This window comes from Cuculus canorus, chromosome 12 (assembly GCF_017976375.1).
Source record: "Cuculus canorus isolate bCucCan1 chromosome 12, bCucCan1.pri, whole genome shotgun sequence".
NCBI classification, from domain to species: Eukaryota; Metazoa; Chordata; class Aves; order Cuculiformes; family Cuculidae; genus Cuculus; species Cuculus canorus.
The window spans coordinates 18,897,057-18,921,191 of NC_071412.1; the positions used below are offsets into that span (position 1 = coordinate 18,897,057).

A 24,135-nucleotide genomic window follows, 5' to 3' on the forward strand; every position below is an offset into this window, starting at 1 on the left:
TTTTACAGCATTCTGCCCATTGCCAAAGCTGCTCTATGACTTGTTTTGAAGATCCTCTTTGCTGCTGCAACAAAGCCAACAGCAGTGACATTTCTGTATAACCTGTGCTAATGGAAAGCATTACACATCCTCACTGTTTGTTCTTCATGTTCATCACAAAGTATTAATATTAAGTTCATTAAAAGGAAATAAATCACGCTTGAGAGAACATGATGCCAGTCAGGTCCAGATGACTCCAATATACTTCACTAAAATACTTTTGATTAAAACACGTTGCTGATGACGTGTCTTAGAAGGAACTTGGACTTCAAGCTCTGTAATAACTGCAATATGTTCTCAGTCTCTAGCCCTGCCACAGCCTGCGTAAGCTCAGTGTTAAAAACTCCTGCAAAAAGACTTATTAGGTGCTTACTTCAGACACAGACTTCTCATTGTATTCATTGCTGATGTCCTGGCATGCCCAACCGAGGATCATATGCAAATTACTATCATTATTTAGATGTTCCAGACTCACTCTGCATCGTTATGGCACAGTGTCAATTTTACATAAACTTCCACATATGGAACATTTTAAAAATCTCCCAACTGCAGCAAGAGAAATGGAAAGAAAGAACTTCAGCAATCAGCAACCTCTTACTCACACCAGACTCTCCGCATTGACACAGACAATAGAAGAGTCCTTAAAAGGTCTCTCTGAGTAACACTGATAACTGCTTTCCATCGAGATTGTTTTAAATTGCCGATCTTTCTCCAGAGATGCTAAGATAAACTCTCACCTTGTGGGTGTGGTTTATAGATTTGAGTCACAGGGTAGAATTCAAGCCAAACTGGAGAGGGGCAGATTTAGACTACACACAAGGAGGAATTTCTTCCCCGTGAGGGTGGTGAGGCACTGGCCCAGGTTGCCCAGGGAAGCTGTGGCTGCTCCATCCCTGGAGGGGTTCAGGTTGGATGGGCCTTGGGCAGCCTGAGCCAGTGGGAGGTGTCTTTAAGGTCCTTTCCCACCCAAACTATTCTGTGATTCTTGATTCTAAATACAAAAGGATAGCAAACTTTTTATTTTTCGAACAGTGAGTAGGATCCCCAAGTCCTTGGTCTTCAAAACTGCTGTCTACTTCAGTGATCCTGTCTGTCTCAGCCCACCTGGGATGCCAAAAATTCCCAATGCATTTAAAGAGGCAACAGGTCCCTTGGTCTCTTTGATGGGAGTAAAAAGGTATTCTTCCTTTTTTGTGTATGTGGGAGACAAAGTGAGGAAACTGAGTGAGTGGGAAACAAGCACATAGGGATATTTCCAAGGCATGTCTGGAAGTGGACTCGCTGTACATCTTTCAGCCTGCTAAAGGAACAGGCATGCTCACTGGGGTCTCGGAGAAGAGTCTTAGGCACTGGGTACTGGTCTTTACACTGACCCACTATAACTAGTCCTATCCACGTTTTCTGTAAGATCACTTGATTTCCAATTGCACCTTTATCTCCCAGCAGCAGCAGCTACTTAGACATGAAAGCTTCAGCCCTTTGAAAACTTTCTGTGAACTCATCAGATCTGTGATGAAATCAGCCCACCAGCTCCACATGAACATCTTGTGAAGATTGGCATTGAGAGGCATATCTACAGGGCTTTAAGAAATCTGTAGTTGTCAGTCACCTAGATGGCCATGTCCTTTCTGCTTGAGCACCTGAACCGCCTCTCCCAGCGAGCAGCTCCTTTGTGCAGGAGATAGCAATATCTAGTAGAAGACTGTGGCATTGCCTGCTGCAGAAACCATTTCAAGCTTCATCACCTTCCTCTCTCATTGCAGTGTATGACCATCAAGCAAATTCTAACAGCAAATCGTACTGGAGGTTGTAAAACAGATTAGGTGTCAGATTTCTCTTGGAGAATATGGCAAAAAACCTGAGTGCCTGCCACAGATCGTGTTGGTGGCGCATGACTGGCAGGTCCGCAGAAGGAAACAGAATGAAGAGAGACAAAATCAGGACTTCACTCTGATTTAACAGAGTGCAGCAAGAGTGAATTAAAATTTTGAGAGTCTTGGGGTTTTTTTGCGTGTGATCAAAACTGGTATCATGCTCTGGGAGGCAACGTGGGGAATGCTGAAAATGAAGAAATTAGCAGAAAGCACTATGACATCTATTCCCACCTGTTCCTCTGTTATTAATAACTGCATTTTTTTTTTTTACCACTCTCCTTAGCCAGCCAGCCATCTGTAATATCAAAGAGAACACTTTTGGTTGACATGGCAGTATTCAGACAGCACATAATTTTAACAGGATTCAAAGACTCTGGATTCTGCAGCCGTGTGGGATTTGGAGCTTCCTGTCAGCAGAAATAGATCTCTCTGCACTCCGAGTGCGAGGAGTGACGGCTTGAGCTGAAGCAGCACGGGCTCTGCAGGGCATGCGGCATGCAGTGGGACAGCTCTGCTCCCACACAATAGTAGGTGGTGGCACAGATATGTGTGAACCGAACAATTCAATGCAATAGCATATTTCTGGCTGAGATGATTTCTTTTTTTCATATTTTGGGTTTCCCACAGTGGATTATTTTGAAACCAGCTTCACTGCCTGAGCTGTTTACTGGTTGGGATGACTATATTTTCTGGAGAAAAGAAACAATAAATGTTTTATGAAAGCAGCCTAAGAACAAAGTATGGAAAATCAAAGGAAAACCCTAAAATGAACTCTTATTGCCTTAGGGCAGAGAATCTGGCTGCTGTATCCTAGTGTTCCACTCATCTGGGGAGGTTTTGGTTTTGTCAATCGTTACACGTGTGCCAAGTTGCTGCAGATACCTGTATAACCCTTTCTTTGTCTTGCTGTAGCAGTTATCAGTGTGGTCAGCGCAGCACACGGCATGGTCCCAAGCCAGCAGGCACGTAGGCTGGGACTCAGTCGCCTCGTCACAGACATGTAGCCTGTGATGCCCTCAGGTTCTGTCCCTGCTCTGCTGCTGCCTCTCCACAACCAGGCACGGCTCTCCTGCACAGCCAGTGTTACGTGCCAGCTTTGGGCTGACCTCCTGGATACCGAGGACACCTAAAATACTAATAGCTGTACACATAGGTGTTTAGGCAACTGAATACTCGCTTGGACTGTATCCATTCAGCCACCAGGACTGTTTTGGCAACTGCATAGCAAAGTGTTTGGATTTCAAGGAGGAAGACTTCTCACCTTCTTAGCCATTTGTATTCTGCTGGCCTTGTGTGGAGAAATACTCTCAAACATAAAGAGTATTGTGCAATAAACACTCAGGGAAGTGCATTAAGGAACCCTTAATGCATTGGTCAGGGATGGCCTCAAAGTCATTTGGCCATCACCACCGAGCACTGGCAGACCTCAGAAGTCTATCTTATTGGGCACATGAGACACGCAAGACAGCAGACATGTAGCGGGTGGTAATGCATGCAGTGGTCCACCAGCTGCCATCAGACAGAGGTGAGCTTTGGTTGTCTACATTCTGTGCTTGTAACCACTGTGCTTCCAGGGCAAGTGACAAAGCACTAATTAGAATACAGCAGCACCAGGGGAAGGAAGCTTCTGCTCGCTCACCAATACATGTAACTGTGAGCCAGGCTCCGTCCCTGGATCCACTGCTTGTTCCGTCACAGGCCTGATCAAAAGACCTAGTGATGTAGAGAATGTACCTTTGATTTGAACCTGGAAGGCAATATCCATAAAATCCCTGGGGCCCTTTTTAGATATCCGCATGCTATCAAGTAATCATCAAATCATTTATGTACCCCTTAGGTGCTCCATTGTCCGGGCACCTTTGCCTACAAAAGTCCCTCCTTCCTGTGTGCAGAGAGCAGCCACCTGAAGGTTTCAGGATCCTGTTCTGCTAAGCAACAGTCAAGCATCCTAAGACTACGATTTGTAGATGCCAGCTACAATAATTCTACTCTGCCTCTATCACCTCATCTGGGGAGGAGTGAATTCATGATGTTTTACACAAAAAGTGGATAAAACTGTCTCCATGGGCCATCCTGGCCTTGTTCAGCTTCCATGCTCCCAAAGGAGCTTATTCTCAGCAAAGAAAAGAAAGGCAGGAGACAACGGCAAGGCTTTTGGCCAGTAAAATAATTCCAAATCCTTGTGTGCCTAGATTTGGAGAGCTTTTCAATCCAGGAGGGCTCACAAAATGCAGTTTGGCCTTTGCACTGTTTCGACAATCATCCATAAAACTAACACCCTGGTCCAATTCTAGCCTTTGTTCATAGGAATTTACCCATGCACCAAAAGCTCTAAATGTAACTCCATGAAAGTCAATCACATGGCGAAGCTTCCACACCAAAATTACTAAAGAAAGGAACTCCTGTCATGCCAGACTGCAAATGAAGCTTAGGGGAACAGTTTCAATACTGGAAGAAAAAGTTCCCAGTTATAGAGGGTAGCTCATATCTCAAGAGCCTGGTTTTAATCATAACCTATACAACTCAGTTACACAGCTCAAGCTTTACTACTTGGATGGCAGTTGCCAACTGGATGGAAGCCTGTCTTGGTATTTTCCAGCTGATGGGAAAATTTTGTGAAGGATATTTGCTTGCGCAGAAAAACAGCTTAGCACGAGCCTTCCTAGAAATGAAACATGGAAATCAGCACTTCTATTAAATGCACTCATTTGCTCTAAACAATGTGAGGCTCATACCAACACCTTGCTGAAAGCTCACAAATCCTGCATCAGAGCTGCTTTAGACACAACCAGAAAAGGTAATTTCTAAGAGTAACACTTTTCTGAAAGGCAAAAGAGCCTTGCTACCTACTGGCTTTGGCTCTCCTACTTGCCTCATCAGCTCATCCATCACCCACCTTCTGGGAGGTGGAGGCAAAGCACTCGATGGTGTTGCTGGGCTCCCGTTGCCATAGGGATATGGCATGTGCCAGCACGTCCTGTAGCACAGTGCTATTTACTTCTCAGCTTTGATGTGGAAAGATGAGAGTTTTGTCTGCATCACTGAGATGCTTTGAGCTGGCTCAGCCTGGCACTTTCGATAGAGTCCTTTTGGCAGAGCTGATTGCACAAGCAGGTCCAGGAACTCCTGAAGTGGATTGTGTTTGGAAAAAACCACCCAACTATTTTAATTTGACTCTTAAAAGAAGATAGAAAACAAAGACAGATCACTGTCATACCCCTTCATGGTTTCATTCCTACCAGGGGGTAGCTTTAGCTGCATTCAAACCACGATGAACTAATTTTGGCCCATGCCCCAATGCGAGCTAACATGCAGTGTATTTAATTGGTACCAACTGAACCAAACTCATGGAAACATGAGTTCGGCTTAAGGTGAGAGTGTGGAAGGAAAAGATCCCCCTTTTCAAGTGCAATATTGCGTCTTGAGTGCTGATGGCAGAGAAAGGAATTGTGACCTGTCAGAGCACAGGAGACAGAAAATATTGCATGTTTCTCTCCTGTTCTGCTGCAGTAGCTCACACTGCAATGTGTACTACAGGTGGCCCATTTCTCTGCAGCAGTTCACCAACCCTGTAAAAGGGGATACCTCTGCAATGCTATGTAAGTGATGAAGAGACCAATTAATTTGTTCCCCACGGATGTCACAAGGCGATCAAGATTTGGACATATTTTCCCATCCTGAATGTTGAGCACAGCCTAGCGAACAGGGGATATACTCTGCTAACACTGAATCTCTTAAAAATCTTCTGTGATGGTGTGACATGAAGCAGAAATATTGTCCTTGCAAAGCTGAAAGGTGGTCAGATAAGCTTGGATATTGCCCTGAAACAAGTACGGCTCCTAGTCTCAATCTCCAGATATTTCCAAGGCTGAAGAATGGAAGAGGTTCTGGTTCATTAGAGGAATGTCTGTTCAGCTTAAATCTAATACTTGATAGTGCTGTGGCCAGAACTCTGAGCCAGAATAAATACATTAAATTTGGTGTTTCTTTTATTCTTGAACTATGGCCCTGGTCTGTGAAACACTTAGTTGTTTAAGGAATGAACTATTGAGTCACCAAAAGTGAGAGCTGTAACACTGAGGGGGAGTGAAGCCATCAGAAGTTCTCCGTGTCACAGGTGAGAAGGTAAGAAAAAACCAGCTTTCCTCAATTTTATCTTTTCATGTCTCAAACAAGTAAAATTAATTGGATTCTGCTGGCACTCTGATGAAGCCTGAGGTGCTTGGGTTTGATGACAGTAAGTATTAGTCATGATCACAATGTTATTTGTCCTGTAGATACAGCTGGGTTTTGTACTTGGACAATGAGTATCTCAACAGGGAAAGTTTGGGCATTCTTCGGAGACGCAGCAGGGAAGAGGGTAAAGATCTCTCCTTGCCTTGTCTGCTTCTGCTGAATCTCAGTCCCAGCAATCCCGGGATACAGAAATTGTTCCTCAACAACTCTCCCGAGGAGACAGGACAGAAAGAAGGAAAGAAGCAGAGCTCTAGCTTTGAGAGAGCAGCCTGTAGCTCCACAAAAAGCCTTACCATTCACATACTCTCCTGCGCTTTGTGGTGCCCTACGAGGTGTTCCCTGACAGCGTGGTGCTAGCCAGCAGCAGTAAAACTCCACACTGACCTCAACGGAGGGTAAAAAGTGTTTCAGTCCTAACACAAGCACTGCTGGGTTTTCTATTAAAAACACCCCCAAACTGCTGTGAGTTTTATAAGTTTAATAATTGATGAAACCATAGCAAGTGACAACTACAGAATACAAAGCAGACACAAAAAATGATGGCATAAAAGTGGGAAGGAATAGTGTCTGCGATAAAAAATGAAAGCAAAATACACTTAACAGAGAATATGGGTTCAGATATAATGCACATGGTCACATACAACACCGCATTAGTAACAGCACACACAGATACTCATTACACTGGGGATTTTCACAGTTCTCCACTTCATCCCAGATGACAAGTAAATTGATGTTTTTACTCTCTTACATAAATTCTTGTGCATACAACATCATCAGCACCAAAGGTCTGGAAAAGAAATAGAAATCAATCAGAAGAGATGGAACCGGCAAACATTCAACACCATTTTTTAACGTTATTTTTACTACAGCAGCTAGCACTACAGCAGAAATACATTTTCCTATGTCTTGTGACAGATGAGAGTAAAGAAAGGAGTCATTTTGGAAGAGGAATGCAATGTAAGTGACCTTTTTTTCCAAGGCACCATGAATTTTGTCAGAATGATAAATGATGCACAATTCCCTTTTTCTATAGTTTCTTGGCATGCATTTATAAATAAACATGAGAAAAGAAAGAGAATTTGGAATGCACGATTATATTTAGAAACAGTTGCAGTGCTTTGAACTGTAAATGCTGAGGGTGGAATTCAGACAGCATGTTCCAAAGGTATTCTTTGATATTTGCAGGTATAAATCAGAGTAGTTCAAGTGAAGTCAGCGGAGCAAAGCTGAAGACCAGGAGAACGCATACCAGTAACCTGTAAACATAATGCTGCCGCAAGATGTTGACACAACATGCTGGGAGAGACCAAACCCCTCTCTTTCAAGCTTTCATGTGGGCAGCGTCGATCACAACCTTCTTTCAGGATGCTGTGACCTTCACCTATGAATTTGTTAACTATGATATGGGTCTGAAATGAGGGCACATAGTGGAGGAAAAGGTAGTCGAGATCAAACTCATTTCACATGATTGAACACCTATGAGGTCTCACAAACGTTTGATCACTACACATCTGAAAGCCACTGATTTAGTACAGACTATGTGCTGTTATCATCCCATTTCTTGTACCAGATTCTGTGCTTCAGAAAGCTTTGATTTTACAGATACTTAGAGTTGGTGTTATGTGATGAAACGGAGCTGAGCAAGCAATTAAGGATGAGGGAAATAATGGGTGCAAGAGCAGGAAAAACTGACTGCAAACCCCCTCACATTCAGCTACACTGACAGTTTTGAGTTCACCACTTACAAGCTGTGAGGTGAGATGTTTGGCTGTAATAACTGCCAAGGTCTCACTGAGAAATATAATTAAGACCTACCCCAGTGTGTTATGAAAATTCAGCTGGACTTCATTTGTTTTAATGATTTCTACGCCTGTTTTAGCCAACATCTCTTTGAAAGGACTTGGCTTTAAAAGTGACTGTGGCTTATATTCTGTTCACTTTATTGAGAAGAAAAGTCTGTTAGTATTTTGGGGATACAGGCTTTGGCTTTATGCATATAAAGAGCTTATAATATCAGTCTTTGTATGCATCCTTAGCTTACATAGGAAAATGTCTGAAAATGAAAGTTAAAGGATGCAGATCTCCATTGCCCTCGGTACCAGCTCCAAATACCCTTCCTATGGCCTCCTCCAACAGTTCCAAAATTATTCACAAAGGTGAAACTATTTCAGCAAGGGCTTTTCCAGAGAAGGCAAGTCAGAGTCAAGACCATCCCAGGCTTGAGGCTGTCTGTGGAGACTGAAAGGTCACTGGGACAGTGATTGTCTTTCTATGGTAAGTTCAGGCATTGCTAAGCACAGCGAAGCCTGGGTCCCCCGCTGCTACTTCAACACAAATCATAAATAATAGTACAAGAGTCTTTGTGTAGTGTTCTTCAAGAGCTGGCACAGCCCGAGTCAGACCGTTGGAGCTGCACAGCTATGCAGGCACATCTTGTAACGTGAGTGGGTGCCACTTCAGCCAGTTGTAATGAGAAAGGTTGCAGCAACAGTTCGCCAAAACTCTTGTAACCTGCCTGGTAAATTTATGTCTATTCTTTCAGGGAAGTCAGGGGACAAACTCCTTCCCATAAACCTGTGCAACAACAGTTATACTCACAACAGGTCAGCAGTTGTATTGAGAGGCAGCACTGCAAGGAAGAGTAGACTGAAATATGCGTCCCACAGTCTGAGCCTGTCCTAAGGGGCCACTTTAGCTCTGAGTGTCTGAGATTCTAAAGTGCAATTCTGTGATCGCACCCCCGGGCATAGCTCGCTCTCAGACATCAGTGTTGTCTGAGTGGCAGCTTCCTTGCAAGATCCACAGGATAAAGTGTGAAAATAAAGATAAAAATTTGTGGTGGAGTCAAAAAGCAATAGTAACTTCCTGGGAAAGCTCAGTAGTATGGGTGCATCCAGAACGCACTGCACAGGCAGCAAGTCCAGTGCACAGACACACAGACTGACTGTTGTGCACACACAGGGTCCCAGCTTGACACATTTTGGACAAAGCACAATGGTTGTTCATCTTGTACTTCTAACATCCAGCTCCAGCTGGACTACTGGACTCCTGAAACTCTCAGGCAAATAACTGCATTAAAGTTGCTCTGTCAGGACAAAAAATAAGAGCAGAAAACACAGACATATCCGGGAAACGCAAATACATAGTAGTCTTAAGTCAGTTGTTACACACAAAGATTGTCATTCTCTGCAACACCCCAGTCTCACAGACTGGAAAACCACTATAAGTTAACACAATTAAATCTAGATTGTAAAGAGATAAAAAAAAAGCAGAATTACAATTACTCAGGAGAACCATGTAGCCACTGGGCACTCCTCAAACAGCCAGGCATCCTTTCCTGTAAGACCCAGCTTAGATTATGGCCTCTGACCTGCTTCAGGAATAAGCTGCATTTTTTACCACTTTACCGTTCAGATGATTAGTGACCTAATTCCATACTGAAGCACATAAATAAATGGCTTTGACTGTCACGGTTATGTACATGGTTTAAATGTAAAAGGCGCTTCCCTATCTTACTGCAGCTTACTAGCATTGTTTAGACAATTCCCCTAAATGTTGCTAAATAAAGCAAAACGGAATGTGTTCAAACTTGCTGCATTCCTTTTCTTGTGGTTACTCACAGAAATGTCTAATGTACAGGTGGGCCCAAGCTCAGAGGAAGATCCAAATCAAAAGGCTGTTACTTCCCTATCCTTCACACTTAAATCCTTGTTTTCAGGGGTAGGATGAAGCAGTGTAGTGCCTATGGTTCTAATTCTAGACCGGAGGGAAGTGATAGATCCTGTCAGAGCAAACAGACTGTAAAGCCTCCCATGACCCAAAGGAGTAGAACTTTGTAATTAAAAGAGAGTGAGCAATCCTGCTATTTGATGGAGTAGCTTCACCAGAGCAATTAAGAAAACAAAAAGTGGAACAGCACCAAACTGTGATTCAAATCTGAGAAGAAGGCGCAGGATTCTCTAACATCCTCTTCTCATCAGTTGCAAAGGTCTCACTTATTTTACAGCACGCTACAAGGCAAGGCTTCTCTCTAAATCTAACACGGGATTTCAAATGTGCAGTGACTGCAAATTACAGAATTGTTTTCTTCACTTAGCCTGTCATAATCTGTAGCTAAGAGTCCATAAGCACACTGCAAACAAAGCCCTGCACAGGGGGATAATCCAATAAATTGACCTCTCTCAGTTCACTCAAAATCTGATGACCACTGACATCATTAGAGATTAAAAGAGAATTACAGGGCAGTAATATATTACCGTATCAGTAAATCTGCTTTTTGAAGGCCTTCTTTATAAACATGTGCTGAGGAGCCTTTGTGATAAGTGCAGCACACAGTATAATAAGGAATGCTGTGATTGAAACAATCACCTGGGAAAGATCGCTTCTGCCAGTGTGTGCAAAAATCCCCTGCTATCGGCTCAGGACTGACCCACCTGCAGGGGCAACTTGCAAGAGGGAAGCAGAATACATGAGCAAGCAAACAGAGAAGAGAAGAGAAGATATTACTAAATCCTCAGCAAAGGCTTTGTCCACATGCAAACTTCCATGTTATCCAGAGTAAAGATAGAAAATTTCACAATAAAGGCAGATTGCATATTTCCTTTCTCCTCCTGACTCCCGTAATATTTTATGAGAGACGTTGATCATGATGGGGCTGCAGTCACAAGGGGTGTGGCCCCCACTTCGAACTTGGGTATTAATAGCAAATCACCCAATATAAAACCTCACTTTTGGCAAGACATCAATCAACAGGACCACGCAAAATCAGGTCATTTATCGAGGTACCCCAATGTCGGTATTTGTGCTTGAGAACCGCTTCCTCAGAGTAGCACAGCAAATGACAGAGGTAAGAATATGAGACTATGGTATCTCCCAGTAGTAATCTTGACAGCCAGCACACAGCAAGTATCTAAGCTACAACGGATATTATAAGAGGCTACATACAGGACCAGATGCATCCAAGTTGCAAATGGCTTTCGCTTCTTCCTCTGCTTATACGTTTGGGATGCGACCCAGACCAGGCTATACTGGTGAGCAGGGGCTGCAGATCCCTAAGCCCCCTTGTAAATCTGCTCATGGCAAATAGTAAATTAAAGCATTAGGCCCACGGAAAGCATGCATAAGCATTATTATAGGCTTCTGAACTTTTATCAAGGCTGCTTTAATGAGGTCAGCAGCAACACCCACCCCCGCCACTGACCTCAGCATAAGCAGACCCTGCTTTGGATAACTGCTTTTATTTAAGAGCATTCTTCAAAACCTATAAAAAAGTTAAACCCTTAGGTAGTTTAATAATAGTTGTAGTTGTTCGATACAAGACTTAGGTACACCACAAATCTCAGCATTTGGCTGCAGAGTATCTTTCCAAATCTGCACTGACCCTTCTCACTGACTGCGTTAAATTTCAGAAGCCAGCAATATAATTTAAAAAATGTTCACTCGCTCATCTAGGCTCCACAGTTCACCAGTTCTAATCAACCACGGCATGATTTTTCTGGGGAGGGAATGTAGAATAGAAACCATGCTTGAAACCTCCCTAACGTTCTGATCTTTGACCCTTGCTATAATTGATTCTGAGAACCCCTGTGTGATACGTGAACTGTGTAAAATGCGGTCTGAGGCTGTTTTTAAAGCCCCTCTGCAGTAACTATCCACTTTAAAATGTTTGTGTGTTACAAATTGAACCAAAATCTATAGAGGTATGAGCAGCTACGAAAGCAGCAATGCAGATAAAGTTTGAATATAAATGTCTCTCATTTGAATAGCTACCACTTAGAAGCAGCATCCTTTAACTTTGTGAGAGCAGACCTTTTGTTCTTCTGATTTACACAGGTGATTGATGGCTCATTAATGTCCCTGACAAAAACACACTGCAACAGCAAACACATTACAGAGTACAAAACAAGCGAGAAGAAAAAACATACTAGAATAGACTTAATCACAGGTCTTACTTTTCAGACAAGTAAATATATATTTTTGTATTACAGTCTGATCTTGATTGCTCAAGTGCTGACCCAAGGATAGTTTATAAATGTGAAGTTGTACATACAGATATTCTGACTCTCTGTATGCGTTACACGGCAATACAATATACTCTAAAGTCAAGACAAACAAATGTGGACTTTGATGGGGATCTATCATGTTCAGCCTCATTTGCTTGCACATTCCACGTAATTTTTTTTTTAATCTACATTGTTCAGTTCTTCTAAAAAGGCAGCACTAAAACCCCAGTCAGCGCATCAGATGAGAATAAACAGCACTGATGAAAGCAGTTGCAATGTCATTCCCAACATCTTTTTTGTTAAAGCAGAGCTGAATCCTTCTTTGCTTACTCAGTTGAAAGGGCTCTTTTTCTAACAGGACTTTAGACCTCCATCTGCTGTTGTATGAACCAAATATTATTTATACTACCAACGAGAGTAATCTCATTCTTCATGCTGCAAGGAGCTAAGGAGAACTGAAGGCAAACTGAACTGGTACCTGAAGGTAACAGAAATCTTTGCTAACTAAATAATTTGCTCCCAGCACCTGTATACCAGAGGATAAGATGTGACATGGAAGACCATCATATTGCTCCAAAGAACCTTTGAAGAACACAAGGAATTCTTCTGCCAGGATTCAAGAAAGATTGATAATTGTACAGTAATATGGTTTCTATTTTAGCTCTGTGGTAGTCATGACGATTCAGCACGGATTTTTTTTTAATCATAAGTGATAATAAATGCATTTTATTTAACATGCTGTGTTGGGGAGAAAAACATCCTTCCACTAGGAAAATGTCATAATCAAATGGACCCCCTAAGCAATCCAGCATATCAGATCAAAATTATGTGGCAAAGCTCCAATATTTATGCAGCCAGTATGAGCAGAGTAAAACTCATTCTTCACCCCCTGCCTGTTGCCCCAAGCCATTTTTCCATTCATGCCTCAGTCTAAAACAGTTTAGATTCCCTCTTGCAACTTTTTTCCAAATGGGGTATGAGTGTTCTGGATTTCTTCTGCAAATGGATGTAAGAGCTAAGGAGGAGACTCAAGACTTCTCGAAAGATTTCTTAGGACAGAGAATCAGGAGCACAGACTGTGAGAATAAACATGAGTCTTAGAGTTCCTAAACTGCCCCATCACAGACTCTGCCCCAAAAAAGCTTCCCAGCTGCAGACATCTAGAAGTTCACAGGAATATGGTTCCCTCCTGCTTATTTAAGATGTTCTGCCAGAATGGAAATAGAGAAAGCTTACCAAAGCACACCAGAAACAGTAAAAGAATAGAAAATATTTCTTAGGTAAGTAGGGAAGTTTGAGAAGCGTGAAGATGGGAATTTTTAAATGTTGGAAAGGGTATTGGAAGCAAAATTGAATGAGGAAGAAATTCGGGTCCAAAAGAATCCTAACAAGCTGGGAGGATGGAAAAGAAAGAAGACAAAGAAAGCTCTCTTCTCACCATGATCTTAGCTTTGAAGAAGTAAGACGTAACTGGGGGTTTGCAGACTCAGATTCAAGCAGAAGATTAAATAATCTAAGTTAAATCTTTCTTCACTGAAGTGGTGAAAAATCCAAACACAGTTGAGAGGCAAGAGATCAAAAGGGGTCACAGGGTCTTCTCACTAAGAGCTTCTATTCCTACTTTGTTCCCTGTTACGGTTGGAGAACACACCTCAGCCAATCCCTTCAGGCAGTTTAGATTTTGAAGCCTACATAATAGTCTGGAAGGAATATTCTGGGATTCTAAAATTAGGGGCCACACACAAGAAAATGTAGCTTTCCTAACCCTCGTCCGTCTTCCTCCAAACAGCAGAACCCTTTCCTGCCTCCCAGAAGAGTTTATTTTACCATCTTAACTTCTCCAAAGGACCAGAGACCTCACGCTCGCCACCACTGCTCCTATAAACACCTCATTGCGAAGTTTTGGGGGTCACAAGATTTTGAACTCATTGGCACATGTATTTAAAAGATTTGTACATTCAGTCCCATCAATTGTCACGAGGAGCTTGAAGATCTTTGTCCTGAGGACCAAGTAATTTCCTAATGTTTAATAAAGCAAAAGAGGCCATTGTGCTCCAGAAAAGAGGTAGAAGAATGGAACTGCACATCCTAGAAAATAGTAAAAGACAAGAAGAATGATGTTTGGAAGCAAACACTATGTTTTCATAACGGCCACAATAAAATGGTATACTGCAAGCAATGAACACAATCCCAACCTGCAGGAGAGGAGAAGGGGATCAGTCTGGGGAATCAGAAACCAGGAAAATGGGATCATGATCAGCTGAGCACAAGTGCCCAAAGAAGAGTTAGGGTCTTCGCATATAAATCAGAATAATTTCAGATTAGAGTAGGGAGATGAAGCCACCACTACAACAGCCGTATTAACCAGTAAAACAATTTATCAAAAGACATGATTGAGTTCCTATGAATTGAAATGTTTTAAAAAGAAGGAAGATTTTCTAGTTCGTATCCTGATTTGAAAAATAATTCATTTAAGAAAGCTCAACAGACTGTATTATACAAGAAAAAAGGTTGGATGGCTTTATAATCTTTGAATCGCCCTGTTTCTTAACCAGCCTCATTCTTCTTCCCCTGCAGGGTAAGTTCCCTCCGGTGATTGCAGGAGGTAATTGTATTATGACTGCCTTTCTTGCTTTGCTTGGATCAGTTCACTTTGTTTAACAGCTGACTCATTAGTTTGTTGCTTAAATAATAAACTACAGAAACATATAGTTAGAAAGCTGGAAAAATGCTAGTTGAGAAAATACCTCATCCACTGCATTATATGTAAAGATGTGAAGCAGAAATGAAAGTACTTTGCCTCCTATAGTTTTTTGATAATATAAAGAATTTCAGTGGCTGAGTCAAAAGACATCACCCAGAAATAGAGTATTCATTCAATAAAAAACAGTGTGACTTCACTAACAGCATACATCTCCTCCCAAGGTGTGGGTGAACAATTCCAAGATGTCTGGAATAATATTAACACCTGAAAAGCTTTTTGTTTATAGTTAGTTAGGTTTGGGTCCTGTTTTTATTTCAGATGCAATCTTAAAACCAGAGCTCCAACTGCTTTAGAGAAACACTGGGGAGGCTGTTTGTTTTTTAAAGTGCAGAGGTTTAGTTAGTGTGATAATTTGAAATAAAACCTCCCTGCTTTGATGTTTTCTTACCCATCGCTCCAGCAGCGTGTCTTCTATGCCCAAACTGATGAGGCGTAGCAGTCTAATCAACTATTTATCTGGAACTCACTAGTAAGAACGTGTGCAGTAAAATGATTCTGAACTGGAGCTAAACTGTGCTACTTGTAACTCAGAGCAACCGTTCTGGATATTGTTTCATTAATGCAGAGGGGCTGCTGAGGGGAGACTCGGTGGAGAAAACTCAACTTTAACAGGAATAAGTACAATATAAGTAAACAAACTGCACATGATTCATGGCATAAACAGTGAGGCCATGGCAGAGGTGCTGCTCAGAATGCCCAAACCACCCTGCCGCTGTACGGAATGTCGCACAGGAGGAGGGGGATGCTGGCTGACAGCAATTGTGCAAATTGTTGTATTTCTGAGAAAACCACAAAGGCAATTCTGAACTGGATTCACAGATGATCAAGGAACTGAGGAATGTCACAGAGATGGGCAAAAAATTAGCTGTTCTTCACAAACAAAATGAGATTAGAGCATGTTAACAACACACTCCATCTTCCCTGCTATACACCATGTGACTGTGTATAAGAAGCAGCACAATATGCACATGCCTAAAAAAGAAGTTTCTCTAGAAATGAGGTCAAACGCCTTGATCTCACTTGCACCAGGGAAAATCTGCAATAAATCAAGCAAATTCTTTGGTGATGTTGTGAATTTACACAGTAGAAGTGGCCTACTTCTGATTATTCTACCAGTAAAAGCATGGCAACAGTTACAGCAATAAAAAGCAAGCGAGAACCTGCATATATCTTCATTTGTTCTTAAAAAAAAAAAATCTAAGAAGAAAGGAAAAAAGTGATGTATGAATTGTACTGTAGAGGATTATGAAAATGGTAGTTTTCCAGATGGATTTAAGTGAAGAGAAGTAGTAAGTCATACTACATGGTAATAAATAGTTGTTAATATGGTGCATGTATTGGGTAGGTTCAGGATTCTTACCAAAATCAGCTCATCATTAGCTAATTCTCGAGTCCAGTATGTTTTGGGACCATCTCCCTCAATAAGAGTTTGTTTGCAATAGATCTTGTTTTCATTCTCCCAAGTGGCCAAACTCTGCAGGCAAGAAAACCATTAGGAATAACATTAATTATATTCCCCAGCAGCATGAGGTAGAGACACAACAATGAGCAGCAGTGAGAATAATTGCTGCAGGAAAGGAGCAACACAAGGCAAAGGGAAAGAGATATCTATCAGTGGAAAGTGGTGAAACCAAAATTAAGGTATGAGGGGGCATTTTGGAAATACGTATATATTAATAAAACGGTAATTGTAAATGTGCCTTTTCAATGTAAATTTGCAAGTTTCCAAATAAAAAGGCCACCCAGTTTTCATAAAACACTTAATGTTGAAAGCATAATTTAGAAATGTGTAATAATGTATTGTTCACATTCCCAAGCATCTTGGCACATATGCAGTTTGATCTGACGTGTTATTTATCACTATAGAGTCCCCTTAGTGTAAAAGCATCAAGAGTCCTATGTATCATTTTGTGGTCATTAAAATTGCAGTATGTGTCACTTACAATCTTTCGTGCTATATGGCATGGTGCCCAGTTGACTGTATATTAAACACTGCGCCAACAAGCTAGAATAAATCACAGCTAAATTAAAGAATCTTTGATAGGATTCTAGTGTTTGCGATATTACTTTTTTAAGGTTGTGTGTCTGAAGACTGAAACACCCTTGGTCATTTTTCAAAGCATTTCAATAATGACTATGAAACCACTGAAAAAAAAAGAAAAGAAATCCATAGGATTTTGTTTAGCTTTCACAAACAGGCAAGTCCTGACTCTTGTTGCTTTTCATTCTAGCATGGAACTATTATTCTACAGTGCAATGGAACAGCTGTGCAGAAGGATGCCTTATAATGAATGTGCAAGTAATCGCTTTACAACTAGCACAGGGGAGACATTCATTAGTCTGTGATTTTCTACACATATACATATATATATATATATATATATACATGTGTGTGTGCATATGTATGCACAAATTCAAATTAACACTTCCCAGACTTTCCAAGGAAAAAAACCACTTTACTTGGATTTTAAATTAGCCGTTTACTTTATAAATACTTTTTCCAAAACAGCAGGATTTTAAGGCAACGAACCATCTCAAGTGGCAGCTATAGAAGCTATGCCTTGCACTACGACTACATACGACTTGCTCTTTGTCTCTATGAACAATGGATCAAGTTTGTCAGCAGAACAAAACCCTCCACTCCATAAAGTGTATCAAAATCTATCTATCATCAGCCAGTAATTTTGCCAGATACTGAAAATTATATTCTGAAGTATTATGTTATCTGTCAGCTTCTGCTCTGTGGCCATATCTTGGTTATATACACAGCAGTACAACTTACTCCTGAGAGTTGACTATAAATAATTTCACAACACATGGAAAAAATTTACTACTTCACAAAACACATTTCTTTCAGATTTTTCCAACTCTCAGAGCTTACAGCCACAATTATTGTTTTTCCATCTGCAGGAATAAATCCTTCCCTAGAAAGCAGGTCACATTTATTGTACATGCATTATGCATGAAGATACTAAAATACTGCTTTTGCCGAACAAGATAAATTAACAAAGCCAGCAACATTTCCTGAACAAACTGTTAAATATACGATAACTCATCCTAGAGATCAAGTGGATGTTCTAAATGCTCACTCACTCCCAGAAGCTGCCTCCCTTTTTCATAAATTTAAATTTACAGCATTTGCATTGAAGATGTGAAGTTCTGAATTTTTAGTGGTGCAAATGCTCTCAGGAGCTGGCCCAAGAATTAGCAGAGATCGTATTTTGGACAGTAGATTATTTCACCATCCTGGGATACTTCTAAAACTGTATTCTAATTTGGGACTACATTCTGGTACTCTTCATCCATACCACTTTTATATGTTTCCTGTATACTTCTCTTCAAAGTGTGAGACTAAAGTGTCTGAGGAAAGGATAACTAACCCATGCCTTTGACAACTTTTGTCAAAAGACAGCTATGATTGCAGTGCAGTTCTCCAACAGCCCAGATCCCATGTCAAGAAGCTGGTGTCAGAGGCTGCAGACTAAAAGCCCCATCCACAGGCACAGAATTGGTGGCGAAAGCAAGCAGGGGCTTAGACACAGAATCAAGCCCAAAATGCTCAAGCGAACACCCTCTAATGCACTTCTGCACAAAGAGACAGTGTGATTAGGGCTGGTATAACACTCGCTAAAAGTCTGTCTTACACTGCTAAAGACCTATTAGATCAGCAAACTGGAGATATGCGTCTGCAAGGGCATTCAGGGGGATTTCAACCCCAAACTACCATCTGTCTGTGATCCTGCTGGTGAGCTCAGGTGATTCAGTTTAGGGCAAAAGGTTTGTGCACTAAATCCTGACTCTTGAGGTCTCCCTCGCTCCACTGTTCCCCATATCCCAGTCTGGGAGAGAGGTTGGGCAGATCTTGCCCTGCAGCCGAGGTCTCCAGGGCAGAGGGAAGGAAAAACAGCTGGAAAAAATCCTGCCAGCAGCAAGCAGGTACTCAGACTCTGCTTTTGGGATCTGCCATGCCTCTGTTGCCTTCAGATTTAAGTTTTACCCTGCAAGAGGGAGAATGCTGGATGAGAGACATCAGGACCACTAAGAAGCCCCAAAGAGTGTTTCTGGGAAGAAGAGAGTGGAGAGCAGCAGATGCACTTGCGCCATGCAAAGAAAAGTCGGTGACACACAAACAGACCACTAAGAATCCCCAAAAAGCGCTTCTGGGAAGAAGAGGGTGGAAAGTAGTAATGCCACTGCCTGGGAACAGCAGCAGCAGCAGATGCGTTTGTGCCATCGAAAGAGAAGTCGGTAACACACACACACACACACACAGAGACCGGGCTCTCATCCCTGGACGAAAACACACACACACAGACTGGCCTCAGCTCCTACCCTGCACTTGCGCCCATCCACCGTCTCCTCCTCAAAGCTCTCCCCGATTTTGAAGTTGATCTCGGTGGTGCGGACAGTGGTGGAAGTTTTGATGTAGAACTGGTCGCCGTCCTGGCGGATCTCCACGTGGGGCTTGGAGGCGGCAGCCACCGCCACCTTCCTGAGCATGGCATTGACACCTGGGCGAGGAGGGGAGGGAGCCGAGCTCGCAGCCGCCCGAGGTGCCCGCGGGACCGGGGGCAGCGGCGGCTCCGCTCGGGATGCGGGGATGCCCCGAGGATGCTCCCCGCGGTCCCACCGCCCTCCCCAGCCCGCAGGACGCCCACTCCCCCCACGCCTCACCCAGAGCCTTAAGCAGCTCGTCGAAATTCTCGCTGCTCCTCATCTTCCAAGTGCCGGCGAAGTTGGGCATGGCGAGGAGCGGGGCGGCTGCGCTCGCTGCGGCTCCGGCACCTTGTGAGCGCGGAGCGGCGGGGGCGGGTCTGCCCCACCGTCCCCAGCCCTGCCCCCGGGGACCGCCAGCGGCCCCTCCCGCCGCCCTCCGACCGCCCTTCCTGCCATCCAATCCTCCATCCATCTATCCAGCGTTCCATCCGCTCATCCCGCCACCATCCATCCATCCATCCATCCCTCCATCCATCGCTGTCTTCATCCATCCATCCATCCGTCCGTCCGTCCGTCCGTCTGTCCTTTCGGTCTTCCATTCATCGCTGCCCGCCTTGCAGCCTGCCAGCTGCCTCCTGGGGCTGCCCAGGAAAGAGAGCCCGTTTGTCACTTGTCCTGCAGCTGGGGAGGACATTTCTTTATGATGAGGGTGGTGAGGCCCTGGCCCAGGTTGCCCAGGGAAGCTGTGGCTGCCCCATCCCTGGAGGTGTTCAAGGCCAGGTTGGATGGGCCTTGGACAGCCTGAGCCAGTGGGAGGTGTCCCTGCCCATGGCAGCGGGTGGAACTGGGTGATCTTTAAGGTCCCTTCCAACCCAAACTATTCTATGATTCTATGACTGATTCTATGACAGTGAGGACTTGAGGAAGGCCCCCCAGGCAAGGAAAGGAGAGGGCAATCCAAGGAAGAGTGGGCTCTCCAGGCTTATACTGGCTCCCTGCCATGAAGGGCAGAGGCACATTAAGACATCACACCCTTGCCCCGTGCTCCGAGCCTTGTGTACCTACACATCAACCAACTCTCACAACACTGCTCATCGAGACAACCACAGGGCCAAAGAGGTGCCAGGGAGCACAGCCCTTCCAAGAGCAGGAGCCGGTTGCAAGGAAGCTGCCACTGCCCCCAATCCCAGTCTCCCCTTTGACAAAGGCAAAGGACAAAGACATACACAACATGCCCACCATTCCCCAGGCACAGCCACGCACTCCTTATGTTCGGTGCTTTGGGAAGTTGGAGGATACGGCTGCCGAATCGTGAGCTGTTCCTACTGCATCAGAAGGAGCAGTGACCATGGCGGTCACAAGCTTTTATGGAGAAGCTCATCAAGCTATTTCACGCTTACTTAAATAAATACCAGTGTGCTAAAGATTTGAGGGCCACTCAGACTCGCCATGACCATTTCTATCGATTCTGCTTTGAATCCCTCAGTTTCAGTCAAAGATGCTAGACTAAAGTTCCCTATTGCAGCTGATTTATCCACATGATTAAGGGGAACAGAATTGGACAGGTTAAGGCATATGAAGCATTTCTGTTGCTGTTGTGCATCAGGAAATACTCAAAACGTTCAGAGGTCCATCATTTCCAGTCAGAACAGAGCCAGATGTATTTTAATTATAGGAAAACTTCTGCTGAGCCAGCTTCATGGTACATTCACAACCATTCTTCACTTGTTAGAGACTCTCTGTAAAATGAACGAGTTCATTACTCGAGGTATGTATAAAATGTGTTCACTTCTGGAAAATGTATATATCTGGGAGTTAGTTTAGCCATGTGTTAGGCAGGATTATCCAGTTCCTATACGCTAAAATTTGCTCTCATTTGTTATCCCAGGAAGAATTTTACCTGAGTGAGAACCATAGAATAGAACCAAACATTCGTCTGTTAATAGTCACTCTTTTTTCTACTGTGTTTTTTTCCCTTTCTTTTCAGAAGCACACTCAGGAGACCTGGCACAGTTTTTTAACTGAAATATTTTCATGGAAAATGTGGGCTTTTTTTTTCCAGGAAATTAAAATTTCAGTGAGCAATATCTGTTTTCAATAACGAGGTTTCTCTAAAAAAGAAAGCAAAACAGTGCATGAAGCATTTTTCATTATTTAGTAAATGACAAAACAGTTAATCTCCATCTGAACTACTTTGTGTAAAGATTTCCAGTCACCTAAAAAACCCTCCAAACCAACCAACCAAACAAAAAACACTTGGGAAAGAAAAACAGACACACAAATCATTCCCCTCTTTCAGGTAGGTTCAAGCCTTACAAATAGAAGGTTGGAGGCCCAACACACCCATACCACGTTGGTGTATTGCTATGAAGCAGCGCAGCAAGAACCTGCTCGGTCCCTCAGTTTCAGCTTCCCAATTACACAACTTGAAAGCACACCACCACGATCCAGTTTTGCTTCTAGAATCCTGCAGAACACATATATGTGGAGTCCAGTGGAAGTGATACGGCTCACTCTTTGCAGGACAAATCCCTTAGCTCTCTATGGTAACAAGTGTGTGCAGCACAAACCAGGCTGCACATACCTATCTCTACCTGAGAAAATAAGATTTTAAGAGGGAACACTTTAAAGGACCATTTAAGTTCCATAACTATTCTTCCATTTGCTGCACCACTCATACGGACAAGAACTATTCCAGCAGAAGTTAGTTTGTGAGAGTGTTTCTAAGACGTAGGACTTGTTTTCTAGGTGTTGGACTGTGGCCAGCAATCTACTCCATGGAGACCAGGAGAGGGACTTCAGAACACCCTTCATCTAGAGAGTGCAGCAAGCTAGAAGGAACCAGTGCCTTTGCCCAATAAAGGCTCCGTTCTGCAGTGGCAGAGCTATTCATCCTAAAGACATAGATATCAAAGTACATTTTTATTTACCTCATAATATTCTCTAGAGACTGTGAGGTACTGATCAACCTATACCATACAGTTTCCAAAATAAAAACCCAGATACGCACTAGGGGGTCTAATTGACTCTATCGGGCAATGTGTACATACTCACACCTTACTTATGCACAGAGGCAATTTCCTCCAAGCACTGCACAATGTGGACTCGCCAGCTTTTTAGAATCAGACTTCAAAGTTCAATCACAGAAGGAATTGTCCTCCTCTGAGACTGAGGAGCCAGTGCTGCTAGTACAGGCTGGAGAAAGGCACTTGTATTTCCAGAGCTGTCTTCCCTCTCACCACTAGTTCTTCATCTACATACAGCAGTTGAATTGATCATCAACAGCCATCCCCCTTTGTCCTTTTGAGTTCCATTTTTCTTTGTATCCTTCCTGTACACTTCTTCCCTTTCCTTTTAAATGGTTTGTTTTCCCTCTCTATATCAAAAATATGCCCTCATGTTTTTCTGGCTTTACTAATTAATTTAAAAGTCAGCAGGAGTTGAACCCCAAACTCAAAAGGAACCTAACATCACTCCAATGGAACTTTAAAAGCAAAACAACTCTCATATTCCAGTCCCTTAAGAAAACTAAAGCTTGGTAAAAAAAAATGATCTTTTTGTTTTTCCATCTCATGTTTTATGAAAATATTGTGGATTGTAATCCCATCGCATGTCAGAATACAAATCCCCGCTTAGGCTGATAAGTGTGTGGTGTAACTTAAATGGCAACGCTTTTCACGTGGCTTATATACCAGTTACACTACTTAATTATGCATATATTAATAAGGATATAAAAGCCAGTAAGAGCTGAGTTTCCCTTTCACGAGCTGTGATTGTATCAGTCAGCTCAGTGCTATTAGATTCATTTCCATGCTGAACTTTTTGGAGGAAGGGGAAGAAAAAGATAAGGAAGAAAATATGGAAAGAAGCTTAAAGGAAAGGAAAACAGAGGTGGGATGTAAAAGCTATAAAGAACATAGCACTGTTATAACTAAAAAGAGATTAAGAGGGGACAGAAAGTGAATTTGGATCAATTTACTGCATGTCTTGGATCACTCAAATGAAGGACAGAAATAATCAGTATGGAAGATATGACTCAAATCCCTACTGTTATAAAGGGAAGGCAGCTCTAGTGAGATCAGAAAGCTATCCTGATCTGTATTAGCTGAGAATATTGCCCATGGACTTTAACCCTTTCCATAGATCCTTATCCTAGCACAGCAGCAATAGGAGATATTTATCAGGTCATGCTGAAATAACCCAGACTAAAAGGCAGTTTTACTTCTCTTTTAACCTCCTTCTGTATATAATTTCCCCATTAATGTTATGGAAAACAGTTTGATTTTCAAAACATCCCCTCTCAGCACTTTTTCCCCTTGGCATTTATTTTATTTACCTGAATCCCCTAAGGCTGATCCTTCCCTGCAGATGGACCTAATTAATCTTTCCAACAGTGCCCCTAAGACAACAAAAAGTAATATATGTACAGATGGGACTGGGGCACTCCATCATCCATCCAAATAAGTGACCAGTAATGTGACCAAAACTATCCCCTGGAGGTTATTGACTGACCACTGTGAAGTAATACAAGGCCCAGTGTAAACAATAAATTTTATTTACTAAGGTGGTACCCTAGAAAAAAAAAGACTGGTTTAAGGGAGAATATAATAAATTATTTCTGACATGAATAAATTATACAACTGAAGGCAAATTGCCATCGTAAATTTATCTGCCAAATTAATTTACAATGGGCCTCTAGCATGACACTAGGTGAAATGTAATACGAATGTATGCAGAATAAACAGCATTTCTGCAGTGTTGCCTTGTATCTCCTACTGCACTC

General features: G+C 42.6%; 1 protein-coding gene across 1 annotated transcript; it reads right to left on the bottom strand.

The window, feature by feature from the left end:
• Window positions 1–6,614: 6,614 nt before the first annotated feature.
• Window positions 6,615–19,745, bottom strand: CRABP1 (cellular retinoic acid binding protein 1). The gene is made up of 4 exons (XM_054078206.1): window positions 19,590–19,745; window positions 19,248–19,426; window positions 16,276–16,389; window positions 6,615–6,936 (listed from the first exon to the last, which is right to left on the bottom strand). The coding sequence occupies exons 1-4, from the start codon at window positions 19,657–19,659 to the stop codon at window positions 6,886–6,888; spliced, it is 414 nt and encodes a 137-aa protein (XP_053934181.1). The 5' UTR covers window positions 19,660–19,745; the 3' UTR covers window positions 6,615–6,885.
• Window positions 19,746–24,135: the final 4,390 nt, after the last annotated feature.

What these genes read in the sequence shown, in the direction of transcription:
- CRABP1 (XM_054078206.1), bottom strand. Translation starts at nt 19,659, where the DNA reads ATGCCCAACTTCGCCGGCACTTGGAAGATGAGGAGCAGCGAGAATTTC. An exon ending in CGAGCTGCTTAAGGCTCTGG is followed by an intron (nt 19,427 to 19,589) that starts GTGAGGCGTGGG and finishes CTCCTCGCCCAG; the next exon opens with GTGTCAATGCCATGCTCAGG. An exon ending in CTAATGATGAGCTGATTTTG is followed by an intron (nt 6,937 to 16,275) that starts GTAAGAATCCTG and finishes TTTCTTTTCCAG; the next exon opens with ACCTTTGGTGCTGATGATGT.